This window comes from Gobio gobio (genome assembly GCF_949357685.1).
Source record: "Gobio gobio genome assembly, chromosome: 4".
In the NCBI taxonomy this organism is placed as follows: domain Eukaryota; kingdom Metazoa; phylum Chordata; class Actinopteri; order Cypriniformes; family Gobionidae; genus Gobio; species Gobio gobio.
Genome location: NC_137100.1, coordinates 49,856,993 through 49,877,718, shown reverse-complemented (window position 1 = coordinate 49,877,718; position 20,726 = coordinate 49,856,993). Strand labels below are relative to the sequence as shown.

Genomic DNA, 20,726 nt, shown 5'->3' with positions numbered 1-20,726 from the left:
AATAACAAATGAGGAACACCAATAAAGAACATTATTAAATATTTTTATAACCTCCCCTCTGATTTATTCATAATTTGGTATAATAATAAAACACATAATCTACATAAATTACCTCAACATAAATGAATCTGTAAACTCAAAGCTAAAACCCAAATATTGTACCACTGTAGACAATACTGCATAGCATACTATACTTTCCCTGGTCACCAAAAGCAAAGGAAGTGCACTTTCAAATTCTTAATGGAGTATATCCTTCCAGAGAATTTTTAAGATGTCGATTTGGTCTTGATGTCAACAGTTGCTCTTTTTGTGTTGATCAGGAACAACAGAACATATTTTTATGATTGCAAACATGCCCCCAAACAAGGATTTGCATTACTGGTTATTTCCTCAGATTTACCTGTATTAACAAAGGAAAATGTAATATTTGGTATATTTATGAAAGACGAAACACTTGACTTGGTAATTTATTATTCTTGGGAAATTCTTTTTACACAAGAAGAGATTCCTGAGAACACTTCCAAACTTTTACGTTCTTCACAAGGAACCGTGTCATTACTTGTTATCGTTAAATTTAAGAAAAAGAATGTGTTAAACTGATGTACTTTGATAGAGGATTTTAGACTTGCTGAACCCCATGTCATTTATTTCTTTATCTATTATTTACTTGAATGTATTTTTATTGTATTTTTTCTTACTTTTTCTTATGTTATGATGCTTGTCTGTTTAAGACATTTCATATTGTTTAAGACATTTAATGATTTTTGTTGTTGATTTTTTTAAAGTTTATATTGTACAATAATCTTGCAAAAAAAAAAAAAACTTTCCCTGGCTTCTAAAGCTCTTCTCTTCCCCTTTTCCTTATTGTGAAAACAAACTTCTTCAATCTTGTGTTTTCAGCTCTAAAACTGTGCAAAAGTAGGCTATTTTAATTGTATTTTTTGTCCAGCAAACAATGTTCTTTTATAGAGGCATTTTCACCTTGAGTTTATTATGTGATACTATGAGTCGCATATTCAGTCGTTTTTATGACATTTTGATTATTTTCAAAAACAATATTTGTTATTATTGGTTGCTCTTTTCCTTTCTGTGGTGTGAAGAAAATGGCGCGATAAATAAAAATAAATAGTCGAGTCTTCACAGATTGTCTGAATACTATTGATCATCTACGTCGCCGGTGGTTTCATTAACACTAGTCATTAAAATACTTATATAATAATATTGGTATTCATATGTAGCCTATGCTTGGTAGGCTATCTCGACCATTAGGTGGTAGTATCGTTCAAGAGCAAAAAGCGCGAGATCTCATTGGCGCGACCCGGTATTAATGCTCTGAAGTGACGTCTGTACTTCCTCTTTGCTCCTGCGCTGCGAGGGCAACCATGGTGCGTAATGTTGTCCTGTGGACTTTCATTCAAAATCTGTTTTAATCCTAAATATGTGAACAACCTAGACACAAACAAACTGTACCGTGTTAATGTATACAGCATCGGCATCGTATAATATGTTGTATTTGAGTTGTTAATGTGACGAATGAGGTGATTATTCTCTGTTTGCCGATTTCCCGACTGGTAATGTTGATGCTTCTCTTGTAGCCGCATACGATTGGTATTTGTAACAAGCATAATACAACGCTTGCTTTTTATCATTATATATTCGAATACTTTATTAACACCTCTGAAGTTACGGATATTTTGTGCATATTTGGTGAAAATGCTGATTAGCACGAGCGCTAGTCAGTCTCGTGCTAGTTTTCAGCGCAGCCGTAATGACGTCAGATTGCATGGGATTTCATTGACGAGACGTGTTTATCCGTAGGTGAACGTACCGAAGACCCGCAGGACCTACTGCAAAAAATGCAAGAAGCACCAGCCACATAAAGTGACCCAGTACAAGAAGGGCAAGGACTCTCTGTACGCCCAGGGTAAGTCCTGATAACTCACTGGGACGTTGAACGGTGTAAATTTCGCAGTCTGAAGAATTAACTGTATTTCTCGATCTGTCTTTTCTAGGAAAGCGGCGTTACGACAGAAAGCAGAGTGGTTATGGAGGACAAACAAAGCCCATCTTCCGAAAAAAGGTATGTTGGGTCAAGAGTATGGATGCAAGAGTTGCCATGTTGTCTCAATGTCAAAATATCTAAAATATGTTTTCAAAGCAACATTGCTGGCATTTTTTTTAATATTTATCTAATTGTATATGGCTTTTTTAAAGTCACTTTCTATACATTTTTTGTTGACATGCTTGAATGGCTTTCATTTGGCATTTGACTAAACATTGAGCCTTCGATGTGCATGTCTACTTGTGATATTAGCATTAATTTTTGGTTATCACAAATTAATGTGAATCCAATCACTTATCTCATTAAGAGGTAGTGGTCATGCATTTTAAGTGCGTGAATATTTTGATAATCGATTAGTTGGTAGATTATTTTTTTATTTAATCGGGTAAAAAGCCTTTTTTATTGTCAATGCACTATTCCACGTCCTGCCCAATGCTGTCCGTCAACAAACGTGTCAGCTGAGTGCTATGAAAACATAAATGGTGAATATATCTACCATTACATAAGTTAACCATGGTTTTACATTGAATAAAACAAACCCAAAAAATAATAAAGAAATGACAGGGTTATTGTATTTATTCAATGGTAACCACAAATTAACCATGGTTTTGCTTCAAATCCATAGTTTAACTAAATGGTATTTGTGTGATTTATACAAATGGTAATCAATTTGGCAAAACATTAGATTTACTATCTATGTTTGCTATGCATTGTGTAAAGTTACTAAGCAAAAGAAGTTTAAATCCCTACATTAAAACCGTTAAAGGGACAAACCCAAATCAGTGTTGCCAGATAAGAGGAATGTTCTGCATGAACACATTCGCTATGGACACAGTACCGGTTACTATCATTACTAAAAACAGATGACAACATTTTCAAAACTCTCCCAGTTCACACGGATCTGCGCAAATGACTAAAGGCTGTATTATGCATGCCAGACCTGTAGTTGGCGATGTCACTTTGTCAAACACCCCACGGACACATGTAATGCACATTTGCTTGATGTCAGTTTTCACAAATTCATTTAGTTTTTTTTTTTTTTACATGGAGGTGGTAAAGGCATCATGTTCAAAAACTTGTGTTTTCAGGCCCCCATAATTCTGTTGCATAAATGACCAAAAGTTTTCAGTTGAAAAGTGTCGTGTAAGCACACCCTGAGTTGCAGATTATCACCGGGTGTAAACAATGTTCTGTATTGTCATCTGTCCTTTTCTAACTGACCGATGGACTGTTCCTTTCTACCACCGAATTAAAGTATGCAGGGATATTTTGCATGAAATATGCATGGAAAATTGCATATGCACATTTAAATGCCATTTTATGCATCAGGCCCTAAAGTATTTTAGAATGAACATGTAGCTTTGAACCTTCCACAAAAGATTTTCTTATGCAATATTTAGTTGGCTTTAGATATCTTTTTGTGTGTGGAAATATTAATTGTTGATCTTATGGATGTTTGCATATCCGGTGTAATTGTCCCTCCTTTTGCCGTAGGCTAAAACCACAAAGAAGATTGTGCTGAGGCTGGAGTGCGTGGAGCCCAACTGCCGCTCAAAGAGGATGTTGGCCATTAAGAGATGCAAACATTTTGAGCTGGGAGGAGACAAGAAGAGAAAGGTATGAGCAATGCACATCAACTAGTTTAAGAACAAGTAAAAATGCGAATTTTGAACTATTTGTACGGATACAATTTAGGACGAAAGTGAAATGGTGGTTTGAATCCATTATTTTAGTCATTAATTGTCTTCAGGGTTTTCGCCACTGTGGGGTAAAAAATGGAAATTTGATATTCGAAATTGATGTGCATTTTTGGTGAACAAAGATTTGTGGTTATACACTCCTCTAAAAGATTTCATCAGCTAGAAAATGCTCTTTTAGCGGAGCAGTCTCTGTTAAATGACTGCATACATTTTTAAAAGCTATTATACAGTAACTGCAAAACTAGTCACATAAATTCATTGGAGAAATGTGGGAACTAAACTAATCAATTAAACAGTAATATTGAATGTTTGGGCTTTCAAATATGTACTGAGAAGTCCAAGCAGTTCATAATCATCTGTGTGTATTGTAAAAATGGTGACCGAACGCATTGTATTTTTGAATGGCAGTTAGGCATTAGGACAGAACCATTGAATACTGTAAAATTATTTCAGACTGTTAAGAGTATTAACATAATTTATATTCTCCTCTCTCTTCCAGGGCCAGGTCATCCAGTTCTGAGCTGGGCCAATTGCTTTTGTCGTTTACCATCGCTGTCAATAAAAGTTGTATACAGTTATGATGACTTTGGCCTTTCTTTCAACATCAGTATCAAACTAGAGTCAAAATGTACCATTGCCATTTTTGGTAAGTTTTTCTAGCTAATTTGATGCCTGTCAAAATGAAAGCGTTGCATTGAGATTAAGGTGCTTTTTTCCATTTATGTAGATATATGCACATGACTAGAAAATGGATGCCAAACAAACCCATGTGACCAGGGCCATGCAGAGTTCGGCAGGGGCTCAAATGTAAAAAAGGGGCTATATATATATATATATATATATATATATATATATATATATATATATATATATATATCCTTATGCTCATCAAGCCTGCATTTATTTAATCAAAAATACAGAAAAAAACAGTAGCCTAATATTGTGAAATATTATTACATTATGTTCTTTTTAACTTTTTATTAATCAAAGAATCTTGAAAAGAGTATCAGTTTCCATCATTGACATTAAATCCTCATATTAGAATGATTTCTGAATGATCATGTGACACTGAAGAGTGGAGTAATGATGCTGAAAATACAGCTGTGATCACAGGAATAAATTATATTTTAAAATAGAAAACCATTATTTTAATTTATTTCGCAATATTGCTGTTTTTTTTATCAAATAAATGCAGCCTTGATGAACATAAGAGACTTCTTTCATAATGCTACATAATAAAAAATGGTAATAAGTCCTTTCCTTTCACGTAACCATTTCGCCAGCCTACACTTCACATAATAGGTCTGTAGGAGCCGGTGGCACTTGGGTTTTGTTAACTTTGATAGTTTCATGAAATAGTAAACGGTGTATCAATATACATAAATACAAGTGAATTTAACACTACTTACCATTAATGCGACTTTTGCTGCTGTGGTTTTGTGCAGGGACTTTTTTGTTAGTTAAAATCCATTTTGTCAGTGATGCGATTTATAAAATGAGCCAAACCGCAGGAAATCGTCCCACAAACGTTAGTTCGTCTGTCCATGTCAATTTCAACCGATTTATGAATAAGATTCCAGAACAGAAAATTAGCGCTCCACTTCACATCGCCCAATGGAATTTGAACTTGCTTTGCCAGATCACGATTGGTTGGTGTATATAGCCTACATGACAAACGGGTATTGGTGAATTGTGTAATACTTTAAAATATATAACTAATATATAGATTTGTAATTAAATCAACACATTAAGCTCTGATTATGGATGAAAAAAAAATATTGGTTTACTTTTTTCCCGTGAGGCCACACACTCTCTGAAAGGATCATATTTGGCTCGAGAGCCGTTTCCGAACAGTGGAAAATCAGCTGTCAATCAAAACGCACGCAACCCATAGCAACGCGTCCGACTTTTGAGCCGTCCGTTACTATTGTATACATTGTCATGTTATAATAATCACATTTATTTAGTTTTATTGACCACGATATTATCCTTGATATTTGTCTGAGAGGGGCACTTTTGATTCATTTTGAAAAAGGGCAGGGGCTCGAGCACCCAAAGCCCCCCCCCGGGCCCCCGCACGTGCCTGCATGTAACCCACAACCACTTGATATAACCACAGCCAAACTTATGCTGTCTTATGCTCTGAAAATATGATCTCTTGAATTGGTGCTTATTTGCTGTTTTTAATCATCCATGAAGCAGAATTAAGGTCTATTCAATGTCTTCATCAAAAATAGTCCTGAGGAAGAATTCATTTATTTTTAACAGACAGGAACATGTGCTCAGTGCAAGAAAAATAAAAAGACATGAGTGTCAATCATTCTGCATATAAACTAAAGGTTTATTTAGTTCTTTGTGTTTTTAGACACATGCATATATAGCTCACTCATGCAGAGAGATCGTGTTGCACACCTTCCTAGACCATTTTTTTTATTTGTCCTTGAAACAGGCTCTCCTCAGGATTGCTGGCTTACAAAATGGGATATCGGGAAGTTCAGTCAGGGTCGCAGGGCAGGGTGAATTTCCTCGTTTCTAAGCACTTTGTATGTGAACCAGTAGAATACGTTGAAAACGAGGAAGCTGAGGGGGAAGACGGCTCGTGAGATGGTGTCGATCCGTTTAGCTCGTTCCACAAACCGCCGGCGGATGTCAAACAGAATGTGACCAGGCGGCAGGCCCGCGAACATGGCAGCAGCCTCAGAGAGAGGCCCATCCCCGGACAGACAGGTGTCCATCTCGTATCCCATGAAGTACAGGTCCTGATTCTGTGAGGCAAACTGTCCTTCCTCAAGAGAAAAACAATTAAAATATATGAATATACACTATCGTTCAAAAGTTTGGGGTCAGTCAAATTTTATGGTTTTGAAAAAAGTCTCATACTCACCTAGGCTACATTTGTTTGATCAAAATTACAATAAAAACCATAATCCTGTACACATTTTTCAATTCAAAATGACAGTTTTCTGTTTTAATACATTTAAAAATTATTATTCCTGAGATAGTAAAGCTGAATTTTCAGCATCATTACTCCTGTCGTCAGTGTCACATGATCCTTCAGAAATCATTTTAATGCTGTTTTGATACTTAAGAAATATTTCTTATTATTATCAATGTTGATAACAGCTGTACCACTTAATATTTTTTTGAAACTGATGCATTTGTTTTCAGGATGTTGATAAAGAGAATGTTTGCCTATAGAAAGTCATAGAAAATCTAAATTCTCTGATCCAGCACTTTGTCTCCTACCGATGTTTATTTTCTTCTTCTTTTTTCTTTTTTGCTTTAACTGGGAAAATGTAAACCTTTCAAAGATTTATGAGATGTAATTCTGCCTTTTTATTATAAGAGAAAAAAAGCAGAGTAATATGGGAGACTTGAAAGTAGCAAACAAACAGGGGTCATTACATTATTAGATATTAGACCGCTCAATGTCACAATTGACCAATCAGAATCAAGTATTCAATAGAAAAGTGTGTTTGTAAATGGTGCATGTACCCGTGCACAGGCGCTGCATCGGCGTTGTGCGCTTTTGCTTGGTGTGCTCCCTGTGACGTCGTTGCTTTTGTTCTTCGTCTCTGCTCCTCCAGCCTGTCCAGAGGCCTGAAGACAACACAAAGACACATTTAAAAACGGATTCATCATTTATTCAAACAATAAAATATTCTCTTCCCATGCACTCCTCGGCAGACCTCCACGGCTTTTCCATAACAATGCATTAGAGATATGAAATGGGGTCACAATGTACCTTAAAAATCTCTGGTGGCCATGAACATTTCTTCAGTTATATCTTTAATTTGTCAAGACATAACTAAGCCAAGGAGCAGATTCCACTCTGGACCGTTCAGTGTTTTAAACCGCGTATTTACTCTCTAAGATACATGCATTTTCTATTTGTTTTTTTTTTGTTGTCTAAATATACTTTGTCAGTTTCAGCCATTTTCTTTGGCCTTTTCCCTTCTTTGTGCCAGCTTTCTTTAGCTTTCCTCAAGATTTCTCTTTTCTTTTCCAGGTTACTTATATCTTCAGTGTGTTTGTGTGTGTGTGTGCGTGTGCGTGTGCGTGTGAGAGAGAGAGAGAGAGAGAGAGAGAGAGAGAGAGAGAGATCAACTATGACAGTGTATTTGTTCCTTAGAGAAAGGATGCATTTTTGAGTATTTGAGATCCAGTCCGTTTGGTGCGTTTGTGTTGAATCATGTTGTGTATGGGTCGTTGCTTTGGGTGACTTGGTGCACATGAGATCAGACAGCTTACTGCACTGTGCTGCTGTAACCAAACAGCCAGTCAGAGTGTATGTGTATTTTTGTATGTATGTGGCTGCTAACACCACATGCACAATGGTGTGCATGTGTGTTTTCATATGTACATTGTGCCTAAAAGCTTTAGTGCAGTAGTGTGCAAGCATGTTTGCATGTTACATGCCTAACAGCATCCCTGAGGCAAATGAGGGGGCACAGCGCCACCAACTAACCCACACTGGGTCACAAACACACACACGCAGAGCCTGCCCTGCAGGGCGATAGAGGGAATATGGAGGAGGAATAGAAAAGGACAGGATATTGTAATATTTATTCTCTCTGTAGCAGGACAGTGTCTGCTGTGTCCAAAAGAAAGCCCCAATGTTCTCTCAACTAGCTGGTTAAGAGCAGAGTAACACAGAAAGGGAAATAACTGCAATTTTTGCAGACTAAAACTCCTGAGAGGAATAGCCTCCTATTTCAGGCAGACAAAGGGCATGTCTGGGTCATAATACAGCTCAAAAATCAAAAGACAAAACAAGTAAATATATGTAGCATAAAGATAATGAAGCCTATTTTTAGGACCATTAAAAGTGCATTGCGTGATTTTGCATTAAAAGCACAATTACACCCACACCATTGTCATATTCTCATTAGCATAATACATCTGGATGTTTGTCTTAAGGGGTTGTTTGTATGTTTTCACTCATTTCACATATTTTAAATAAGCAATTATATATATATATAGTATATATGGTAACACTTTACAATAAGGTTCATTAGTTAACATTAGTTAACTACATTAGTTAACATGAACTAATAATGAACTGCATATATAACACATTTATTTAACTTTGTTAATGTTAAATATTTACTAATACATTACTAAAATCTTGTTAACATTAGATAATGCACTGTGAGCTAACATGAACAAACCGGATTTCTATTAACTAGCGTTAAGAGTAACAAATCTACTGCTCATGGTTAGTTCATGTTAGTTAATACATGAATTAATGTTAATGAAACCTTATTGTAAAGTGTTACCATATATAGATATGTATATATACAGTATACACACAGACACACACACACACAATACTGTTCAAAAGTTTGGAGTCATTTTTGTATGTTTTTGAAACCTCTCATGCTCACCAAGGCTACATTTAGTTATTTGATAAAAAATACAGTACTATTGTGAGATATTATTACAATTTAAAATAACTGTTTTATATTCTAATATATTTCAAATGACATGTATTCCTGTGATGGCAAATGGTTGAATTTCCATCATTACTCCAGTCCTCAGTGTCACATGATCCTTTAGACATCATTTGAATTTGCTGATTTGGTGCTCAAGAAACATTTCTTATTATCAACGTTGAAAACATTTAATAGCCTATTTTTGTAGAACCTGTTATACATTTTCTCAGGAATCTTTGATGAATAGAAAGTTACAAACAGCATTTATTTTAAACAATTTTTTTGTAAAAATGTACATGTCTTTACTCAGTTTAATCGTTTTTGATCAGTTTAACTCGTAAAATAATGTAATAGTTGTAAAATAATGCTCTGTCTGTGGTGCTATCATAAAACTGCTTTGTTTATTTGAGCTCGACCCAACAACACTTAAAATTCAGAAAACATGTTTGAATACAATAATGAATACAATAATTATTTGAGCAATTCCATTTGGTTAAGCTAGTAGCCCAGAAATGACACATTTCAACTTTAAAAGAGAAATTATGTGTAATTTACCAGTTCAGTTAATCCTTTAGTATTCGGCATAGCTGGGACATTCTCTATATTTTACATTTAGTCATTTTTATATTTAAAATCTTGCAGCTCTTTCACTTTTTCCCATTCATGTTGCCCCATATTTTTATGTGGAAATAATAGTATTACTCTGTGCAATATTCATGACATACTTTTATGCCATCACTGACCTTCCCTCTCTGCTCTGGAGGGGGCCAGTAGGCTACTCATGAAACATCAAAGGGACACAGTGGTTGTACAGTATCTTAAGGGCACTCGATGCATGTCGCGTGTGTATGACAGTGGAAAGGTTCTGACTGCCACTCACAGCTCTGTAGCGTTGTTCCTCCCGTAGTTTTCTCCGCAGTCTGAAGAATTCTTTGTGTTGCCGAGAGACAAAGTTAACTGCTGCATACTCCAGCAAAGCAGCAAAGACAAACAGCAAGCACACTGCCATCCAGATGTCAATGGCCTTCACATAGGACACCTGCACACACAGCAGTGATAATGCAAACGCAGTCTATGTTAAAGGAATATTCTAATTTAACAAGTCATACAGATTTGGGATAACATTAGGATGAGTAAGTAATGAATGATAGTGGATGAATGTATAGATAGGATGGATAAAGTAGATTCTCTCCACCTTAGGCAGTGATGCTCTGGATCCAGAGCTCTGTGTTGTCATGGTGAGAACTGTAGTGATGCCCAGCCCAACCCGGGCTGGGGCAGCATCCATGTTGATCCAGAAGGAGACCCATGATAGGATAACAGTTAAGAGGCTGGGAATGTACATCTGGATCAGGTAATAACCCATCTGCCTCTCCAGATGAAACTTCACCTCTATACAGGTGAACTTACCTGGGTAATACACACACACACACACACACACACACACACACACACACACACACACACACACACACACACACACACACACACACACGTGTTAGACAGCCAAAATAAATGAGCATCATTTACATTTGCTTATAACCAAACACATAGCAACCACCCCGAACACCCTTGTAGCCACGTAACATAATAACCACAGAGAACACCTCGGCAAACGCATAGCAACCCCCTGGCAACCACCCCGAACACCCTTGTAGCCACGTAACATAATAACCACAAAGAACACCTCGGCAAACGCATAGCAATCCTCTGGCAACCACCCCGAACACCCTTGTAGCCACGTAACATAATAACCACCGAGAATACCTCGGCAAACGCATAGCAACCCCCTGGCAACCACCCTGAACACCCTTGTAGCCACGTAACATAATAACCACCGAGAACACCTCGGCAAACGCATAGCAGCCCCCTGGCAACCACCCCGAACACCCTTGTAGCCACGTAACATAATAACCACAGAGAACACCTCGGCAAACGCATAGCAACCCCCTGGCAACCACCCCGAACACCCTTGTAGCCACGTAACATAATAACCACGAGAATACCTCGGCAAACGCATAGCAACCCCCTGGCAACCACCCCGAACACCCTTGTAGCCACGTAACATAATAACCACCGAGAACACCTCGGCAAACGCATAGCAACCCCCTGGCAACCACCCTGAACACCCTTGTAGCCACGTAACATAATAACCACAGAGAACACCTCGGCAAACGCATAGCAACCCCCTGGCAACCACCCCGAACACCCTTGTAGCCACGTAACATAATAACCACCGAGAATACCTCGGCAAACGCATAGCAACCCCCTGGCAACCACCCTGAACACCCTTGTAGCCACGTAACATAATAACCACCGAGAACACCTCGGCAAACGCATAGCAGCCCCCTGGAAACCACCCCGAACACCCTTGTAGCCACGTAACATAATAACCACGAGAATACCTCGGCAAACGCATAGCAACCCCCTGGCAACCACCCTGAACACCCTTGTAACCACGTAACATAATAACCACTGAGAACACCTCGGCAAACGCATAGCAACCCCCTGGCAACCACCCCGAACACCCTTGTAGCCACGTAACATAATAACCACTGAGAACACCTCGGCAAACGCATAGCAACCCCCTGGCAACCACCCTGAACACCCTTGTAGCCACGTAACATAATAACCACCGAGAACACCTCGGCAAACGCATAGCAACCCCCTGGCAACCACCCCAATACCCTTGTAGCCACGTAACATAATAACCACTGAGAACACCTCGGCAAACGCATAGCAACCCCCTGGAAACCATTCAAAACACCATAGAAACATTGTAAGAACACATTTAGAAAACACCCTAGCATAATATTATATAGGCAAGTTTTGTACAGACAAGCATAAATTAAATTTACTTCTAAAAACCTATTTAAAATTATTATTCCTAACATTCATGATCTTAGCACTTATGAAATGTCTTATATGAAAAGAAAAGAAAAAACAATGGTGGAATTGCAATAGCAATGTGCTATACATTACAGTGCACAATAGTGCTGAGCTTAAGTTGAAGCATTAGTGCTGCGGTATTTAGTGCTGTACCAGTGTTGTAGTGTTTTGTACAATATCCCAGGTATTTCTCCTCTTTCAGGACAAACTGGGGCAGCATAAGGTCATCAGCCACTTGCACTGGGGCTTCATCCAACCACTGAAATATCAGATCATTCATAGTGTAGCCAACTAGAGAGAGAAAGACAGAGAGAATAATGGGCATATAAAAAAGAAATTAGATTTAAAAAATTTGATTCGTTTATGATGCTGAGTCTTACAGCTCTCTAACTGCATAGTACAAGTCTGTGTGTCCATTGGGAAATTCTTCAGATCCATAGGACACGACAGAATTAGAGTGAGTCTGAGAGAGAGAGAGAGAGAGAGAGAGAGAGAGAGAGAGAGAGAGAGAGAGAGAGAGAGAGAGAGAGAGAGAGCGAGAGAGAGAGAGAGAGAGAGAGAGAGAGAGAGAGAGAGAGAGAGAGAGAGAGAGAGAGAGAGAGAGAGAGAGAGAGAGAGAGAGAGAGAGAGAGAGAGAGAGAGAGAGAGAGAGAGAGAGAGAGAGAGAGAGAGAGAGAGAGAGAGAGAGAGACATTTCTGATTATCTTTCATGTAATAGTTTGGAATGATTTATGTGTATAGGGGGTGATCTAGCACCTGATACTATACAGCACATTTCCATTCTGGAAAATCCTCAGCAGCTTGTTGTCCGTGGTGACCTCATGGAAGTTGGCGCCTTTCTCATTGGCGAAGAACAAGTCTGGCTTCCAGATGGAGTCCAGCATGGATGGATCCAGATCCAGGGAATCGTCTGGATACTCTTTATAAGCCAGCCGTGGATCATTCCACTGTTGCCGTAGAAAAACGTTCAGCCGATAATCCTGACGAGTTAGTGTTCAGAAATGTATCAGATGAATGAGTAAATGCATCTTCAGGTAAATATGAAATCTATCTATCTATCTATCTATCTATCTATCTATCTATCTATCTATCTATCTATCTATCTATCTATCTATCTATCTATCTATCTATCTATCTATCTATCTATCTATCTATCTATCTATCTATCTATCTATCTATCTATCTATCTATCTATCTATCTATCTATCTATCTATCTATCTATCTATCTATCTATCTATCTATCTATCTATCTATCGCATAAGACACTATCACTCATAAAATTGATTTTTATTCTGGTCTAAATGTAGTCTGAGTGCCACATTCAGCAATGGTTATGACCTAATTCTCTTTCTTGTTTGATTCTTATTTTGCTGTGAACGCTGTTCTGTAGTATACACCAATCAGGCAAAACATTATGAATTGAATAACACCGATTATCTCTTCATCACAGCACCTATTAGTGGGTGGGATATATTAGGCAGCAAGTGAACATTTTGTCCTCAAAGTTAATGTGTGAGAAGCAGGAAAAATTAGCAAGTGTAAAGATTTGAGCGAGTTTGACAAGGGCCAATTTGTGATGGCTAGACGACTCTGTCAGAGCATCTCCAAAACTGCAGCTCTTGTGGGGTGTTCCCAGTCTGCAGTGGTCAGTATCTATCAAAAGTGGTCCAAGGTAGGAATAGGGGTGTACCGGCGACAGGGTCATGGGCGGCCAAAGTTCATTGATGCATGTGGGGAGCGAAGGCTGGCCCGTGTGGTCCAATCAAACAGACGAGCTACTGTAGCTCAAATTGCTCAAGAAGTTAATGCTGGTTCTGATGTCAGAATACACAGTGCATCGCAGTTTGTTGCGTATGGGGCTGCATAGCCGCAGACCAGTCAGGGTGCCCATGCTGACCTCTGTCCACCGCCAAAAGCGATAACAGCCAATCAATCCAATCGAGCATCTGTGGGATGTGCTGAACAAACCAGTCTGATCCATGGAGGCCCCACCTCGCAATTTACAAGACTTAAAGGATCTGCTGCTGAAATCTTGGTGCCAGATACCACAGCACACCTTCAGGGGTCAAGTGGAGTCCATACCTCGACGGGTCAGGGTTGTTTTGGCAGCAAAAGGGGGACCAACACAATAATATAGTCATGATGTTGTGCCTGATCGCTGTAAATATATATACACTTATCATGAAATATTATATAAAGCTGTATATAAATCAGACAAAACATGTTTTTATTTAAATAATTGTTTTGCGCATGTTTCTGTGATGGGAAGGTTTAGGAGTATAGGGTTTGGTTTAGGCAAAAATATCATTATCATTAGAAGTCTATGCAATATCCTCACTAATATAGTGAAACAAATTGTGTGGGTGTGTGTGGGTGTACCATGGTGGTCTCTGTGATGGAACCAAAGCTGTTGATAAAAATGTTGCAGGTGACATTTACAGGAGGGCCTGAAAAAAAGAACATTGTATGAATCATTAGCATCTCTCTCAAAAACTTAAACCATTGAGCCTAAACTGCTTCACTGGTCTAGCCTGTTTCACCTGGTGTTTTGCTGGCTAGCCAGGCAAAACCTTTCTAAATCCAGCAACTGAGACCAGGCTGGAAAACCAGCTAAAATTAAGAAATAATCTTAGGCTGGTCTAAGCCATTTTTTTGAGCAGGAATAACAGTTGACTTTGACGTTGTGGCCGAAAGGAAAAATATTGAAAACTCAATATCTGTGTCAACCATTTTAACATGTTAAGTTAGATAAATAATTCAAGCAGAATTGACCTGCTGTGTCAGCTTCAGTGTCTTGAATAAAAAGAAATCCTCAAGCAGAAAATCCGTAGCAACAGATTTTGTTTCTAAGACAAAATACTGAAGAGGTTGTCCAAGGCTGTTAAATCAATTTGCAGGAGATGAAGCATTTTCATGAACAAGAAAAGCCCATATAGCGAACCACACAACTGTAAAATGCCTCATTTAATTCAAATGAACTATACGGCTGGCTATGATGATTTAGCTTATATATGTTTAATTAGCACGCAGTTGCTTGGTAACATCTGATTGCAGCATTTAATTTATTGATTTAATGTTCATGACATTAGCGATATATATATAGCTTATCAGAGGGGACATTCCCCCACATATGCTGACAGCCACATCTCTGAGATGTAGAACAGATATGAAATATACACGAGCTCAGAGACGCCCACAGCAAGAGAGAGATCATGAGAGAAAAAAGAGAGGAAAGAGGGAAGAAAAAGTATAAATAAAAAAGAAATTCCAGTTTTAAAAACATAAGAGAATAAAAGGAAAAGACTTATTTAGGTCTGTGGGTTAACATGCACTCCAGTGGACAGAATGGCAAACTAAATGGCCCTAATGCCAACGGAGAAACTGCCCCTCACAAATCCTCACAGAAGCTGTTGTGACACTTTTTACGGAGAGAAATCTAGCGTGAGCTGACAGCCGTATCCTGCATGTTTCTGAAATCATGCTCATCGTCTGGGGCTGAAAGTCTCGTATTCTGTCAGTTTTTGCCTGTGGGTTTCTCTTGTTGAATGGTCACTGGGAGTCTGTGTGAAGTGGGGAAGGGAAAAAATAGACCGGAGAACCCATGGGGGGGCCACATAGTTTAATGAGATCTTATGTTGCTCTGTGTTTTCGGGCTGCAGCACTTTTTCACATGCAAGGCTCAGAGAGAATTTAAATATATTCCTTGCTGACCACATCACATTTTTGCAGAGTTCCTGCCAAAACAAACAATATATGAACAAGAGATTGAGCTGCAACAGCATTTTTTTACTTACTTCTGTGTTGCCTTATGTGATGCTTAAAAATGACCAAGCTATCATTGAAAGGAAGTGAAAGAAGGGAGTGATTGAGTGAGTAACAAGAGAAAGACCATAGGACACTGTCTCCTAAAGTCCTTCCAGCCTAATGTGTCTGTCCATCAGAAAGATTCACCAGAAGGGAAGTACAAAATAGTACAATGGAGATTCAACACTAAGCTATTTCTTTGATGGTGTGTCAGTAAAATATACAGTGAGTGTGATTTTTCCCCCCAGTATGGTCTACAATTGCTTTTACTATACAGTCAATATATATATATTTTTTTATGAATTAATACTTCTGTTTTGTAAGTGTGCATTATAACTAAAGGTGACAGCAAAGATATTTATTTAAAAAAATATATATAAAATATTTCTATATCAAATAAATGCGGTTAGGGTTAGGTTTAACTTTCTTTTCATCAAAGAATCCTGAAAAAATATATCAGTTTTCAACAGTGAAAATAATAAGAAATGTTTATTGAGCACAAAATCAGCATTTCAGATTGATTTCTGAAAGATCATGACGCTGAAGACTGGAGTAATGCCATCACAGGAATATATATATATATATATATATATTTTAAAATTATACTATTTAATTATACTCAAATTTTTATTTTATGTCCCTTTAACAGAAGTTAAAACTCTAAATTATGCTATTGGGAGTGGAGTACCTTTAAAGTTGGGCCTGATCCGAGCATCATATCCAGATGTTTTTCCCATTAGTTTATCCAGAAAATCAGACGGTGACATGGGCTTCACCCTACTGCTGGGAGATTTTAGTTCCTTACTAAACACACACCTAAAAGAGATAAATGTTAATAATAATTCACATTGGAATATCACCTCCAACAGAATCATTAAAGAGCTGTTTGTGTTTCAGTGGTGTCCAAATTCTGAGACCACTAATTCCTTTTGCATTTTTCACAATCCTAAAGCAGGTTTTGTTGTGAACCAGATTTCCCTCATCCATTTATATTGAACAACTGACACACTGCATTAATCTCTTTCTCTTTGTCTTCAGGAACATCAATTTTTCAGTTTAATTGGGATTTTAAATGGACAGAATCGCATTGTGGTGTCAGACTTTTGGACTGTATATTATGTGTGTGGTTTATTAATAAGTACACTCTCTACAAGCTCTTTCTGTTGTTCATTTTAACATTCACTGGTGCTAAAGGGCTTTATTATCAGTCCATTATTGACTGAATGCTTTGGCAATAATGTATGGCAATTTGAAAAGTGAACGGCGGAGGGAAATCTGCTTGCTAACTTAAAACCTTCAATAAGCCTTTAAATGAGAACATCTGCCCCATGTTTTATTAAAACCCCCCTCCACTGGACACGTCCTGTCTGTTTCTCTATGTGGTTGCAGTAAAGAAATAAGATAGCATTGGCATCTTTATTGCCTTGGACCTAATTGTAGCTTGTTGAAGGTGTTAATATTTTATTAAGAAAGAGTTAAGAAGTCCAAGTAGGGAATACAAGACAGGACGTTCTAACACACACTTTGAACCGTATTCCATATTTAGATACATTTTCTGGTCCAGTTCCTCTTCAATTTTCCTGTCTGTTTGTATGCAGAACTGTGATAAATTCGATTTGTGAAAGTATAAAGTCTGTTTCACACAGCGTATAGAGAATGGGGAAAAAAACACAACAAATGCATCCTCAGGTGAGTGAAGAACAAGAAATGTCTTGTTCCAGGCAGGCCAATAATAATTCAATCTCATTATGTGAACTTCAATAAATCTGTAATTTCAGTAACAGTGAAAATGACTTCAGACAGAGCTGTCTCTATGTGTCAGCCTCATACTTCAGAGACCCAGATACAAAAGCCAACAAACACACACACACACAGAGAAACATAAGAATGCTCTCTGGGATTAAAATAAACCTATCACCCATGAAGACTACTGAACTAAACACACAAGCCAAATACAGACGACTGAGCAAACAAACACACACAAGTATGGAAAACGAAATATTAAGGAAGAAACAGGTCATTTTAACCAATTACACACACCTGAGTTCTTCTGAGGACACTTTAAAACTATATTTGGATCTTCACAAAAAGCCTCTACAAGTGTTTTAATGAATCACATGGTGAAACCAGTGAGGAATGATGGCGCACCTGTGAAAAACTCACCTGATGACCCCTTCAAACATCCACCAAACCAGTAAGAGCTCCAGCAGGATCCTCCAGAACAGAGAAAACATCCTTTCACTATTCAGCTGCTCTTTTTTCCTCTCTGGTGTCCTGTGGCTAAATCTCAATAAGCAGATGTGTTTTGGAGGGGCAGGACGCCCATTCCGATGCACTCTGGTCTCTCCTGCACTGCCATCTGACTGAGCACCGCATCCTGAGACAGGCACACTAAGAGATGTGTGTGCGCGTGTGAGTGTATACAGGGGGTCTTCTGCTCTTTCGTTCTCTCTCTGGCCACATGCTTCCCTGAGGTGCAGTTCTGAGAAGAGAAAAGGCAACAGGGCGTAAGATGCGTTTAAAGACTTTTATCAGAATAAACAACTGTGACACGACTCCACCTGAGGGGCTCCAGATCACATCCCAAGACGCACTGCAGCAGAGGACAAACATCCATCCATCCATCTCTTCTGATATCTTCATTCTTGAGTAAATTGGGTAGATGACACATAATGTGAGCTTCCAACTTAACAGTGAGAATTTTTAGGTTCAAAATGTATAAGAGACATTTTAGACCGTAGGTTCTGTGACTGGTCACAATTTATTTCGAATTTCCCACCATTTTTAATCACCGTTGCGCCTGGCAAGTCACTTCAATAGTCATGTGGTGTGACAAATTAATTTTTAACATTACAAATACTGCATAGTCAAATATGAAACGCAATATACACCCTACTGTTCAAATGTTTGGGGTCAGATTTTTCTATGCTTTTGAAAGAAGTCTCATTATAAACATTATTAACAAAAATATTATTAAGAAAAAATATATATATTTTTTAGAATTCTTTGATGAAGAGATAAAAGAGAGAAAAATAAGACAAAAATGATTAGAGTGGGTGTAAGAAAAACAACTGAAAAAATCTGAAAGAGCTCTATGTGTTGAGTCACAGTGGATAACTAGGCCAGTGTTCATTTGAATGTATCTTCACTCCAGAGTGAACCAAACTACAGAATAACAGACCCAGTTTTTCTCCGAAATCACACACACTCAGTGGTCATCTCGATGATGTATTAAAAACAATGCCTTGACCTCAGGAGGAATTAGAGCACATGCTTACTATGCACACACACTTCTGCTCTCAGCCAAGAGCCAACATAGTTATCCAAGACCCTCCAAATACACACACAACACTGATTTCTATTGTCATGAAAACAGTTATTAACAAATTAATGATAAAATTTGAAACGCCACATAAGCACACGTGAGCTCAAATTTGTCAGTCTCCACAGAGGTTAAAGATACTCAGGCAATCTGAACTGAGAACTGCTGGCTGACTCCAGATTAACTGGCGCGGAAGCAGAAACTCGTGTGTGTGTGTGTGTGTGTGTTTATGTAGGCCTATGTATGTACGGGTCAGTGACATCCACCCTGTTCATATGCTTTAGAGATTTTTTATCACAGTCCTGAGGAAGTTTGTCTCAGAAACATCTGATCTTGTTTTTGTGGAGGCTGGAGCTCCAAATTTAGAACTCAGTCATTGCAAACCACCAAAAATATAAATTACTTTGCTGCAAAAGAAGGGGAAAAAATAATTTGCCAAACAGCAACAAAATGTTAAAAGGAAAAGTATAGCTGGATAAAAACCTTTATTTTCCAATTAATCACACTCTTTGTTTCAACAAAATCTCAAAGATCCCTGTTGATAATCTGAAGCGCCGCGGCATAGGAGATAGTAGCGAATATAGTTGTGAATGTGATAATAATAATTCTTTACATTTATATAGAGCTTTTCTGGGTACTCAAAGCGCTAACATATAGAAGGGGAATCTCCTCAACCACCACCAATTTGCAGCATCCACCTCACCTGGATGATGCGACGTCGACGGCAGCCATATTGCACCAGAACACACAATCTTATTGGATCTCTGGAGACAGAGATGATAATACAATCAGTATTTATATGGGGATGGTTAGAAGGTCATGATGGACAGAGGCCATTGCGCAAATTTGGCCAGAATGTTACACCACTATTCTTTTTCCGAAGGACATCCTGGGATTTTTTATGACCACAGAGAGTCAGGACCTCGGTTTAACGTCTCATCCGAAGGACAGTGCTTGTTACAGGTCCTCATCACTATACTGGGGCGTTAGGACCCACAAAGACCACATGGTGAGCACCGCCTGCTGGCCTCACTAACACCTCTTCCACACACGGAGACGCGTATCACTGCATACATATACATTTTTTATCGTATTGGCGTTTCGTCCACACGGATCCGGCGTTTTGGGAGACTGAAACCGCTATTTTTTTAAACCGGGTCCTAAAGTGGATAAATCTGAAAACGACACCCTTGCGGTTTCGTGTGTACAGCCAATACGTATATTTTGTGAAACGGTGATGTCATCACACCACGTCCTGCTCGGGGAAGACTAGAAATGATACAACTACGGTCACTGGGCATGCGCACATCAATACTGCGTTGTTTAATTACTGTATTTGCATTATTGTAAGGGTATGTTTAGGGTTAGGGTAGGTGTATGTGTATGCGTTAATAAAACACATCTGGTAAGTAGCAAGTTTATTTATTGTTATTTTATTGTGAGATTTTACCTCACCTCCGACTGTTGCCGTACCCCTTCTAGCCACAACTCTTCTTCTCCGTTTTTAGTGTAT

At 38.3% G+C, this 20,726-nt stretch overlaps 2 protein-coding genes across 3 annotated transcripts; one reads left to right on the top strand and one right to left on the bottom strand.

Moving 5' to 3' along the window:
• Positions 1-1,338: 1,338 nt before the first annotated feature.
• On the top strand, positions 1,339-4,340 carry rpl36a (ribosomal protein L36A). The gene is made up of 5 exons (XM_079814485.1): positions 1,339-1,385; positions 1,819-1,924; positions 2,013-2,080; positions 3,557-3,679; positions 4,262-4,340. The coding sequence occupies exons 1-5, from the start codon at positions 1,383-1,385 to the stop codon at positions 4,280-4,282; spliced, it is 321 nt and encodes a 106-aa protein (XP_079670611.1). The 5' UTR covers positions 1,339-1,382; the 3' UTR covers positions 4,283-4,340.
• Positions 4,341-6,000: 1,660 nt separating this feature from the next.
• On the bottom strand, positions 6,001-20,724 carry glra4b (glycine receptor, alpha 4b). 2 transcript variants are annotated; one of them, XM_079813677.1, is made up of 13 exons: positions 20,669-20,724; positions 19,917-19,977; positions 18,453-18,535; positions 18,055-18,373; positions 16,580-16,707; positions 14,467-14,534; positions 12,843-13,066; positions 12,467-12,549; positions 12,240-12,377; positions 10,393-10,607; positions 10,078-10,236; positions 7,258-7,362; positions 6,001-6,548 (listed from the first exon to the last, which is right to left on the bottom strand). In XM_079813677.1, exons 2-13 carry the CDS (start codon positions 19,943-19,945, stop codon positions 6,261-6,263), a joined length of 1,839 nt encoding a protein of 612 aa, XP_079669803.1. In that variant the 5' UTR covers positions 19,946-19,977; positions 20,669-20,724; the 3' UTR covers positions 6,001-6,260. The 2 variants fall into 2 exon arrangements, with proteins under 2 accessions (XP_079669803.1, XP_079669804.1); XM_079813678.1 differs by lacking the exon at positions 19,917-19,977.
• Positions 20,725-20,726: the final 2 nt, after the last annotated feature.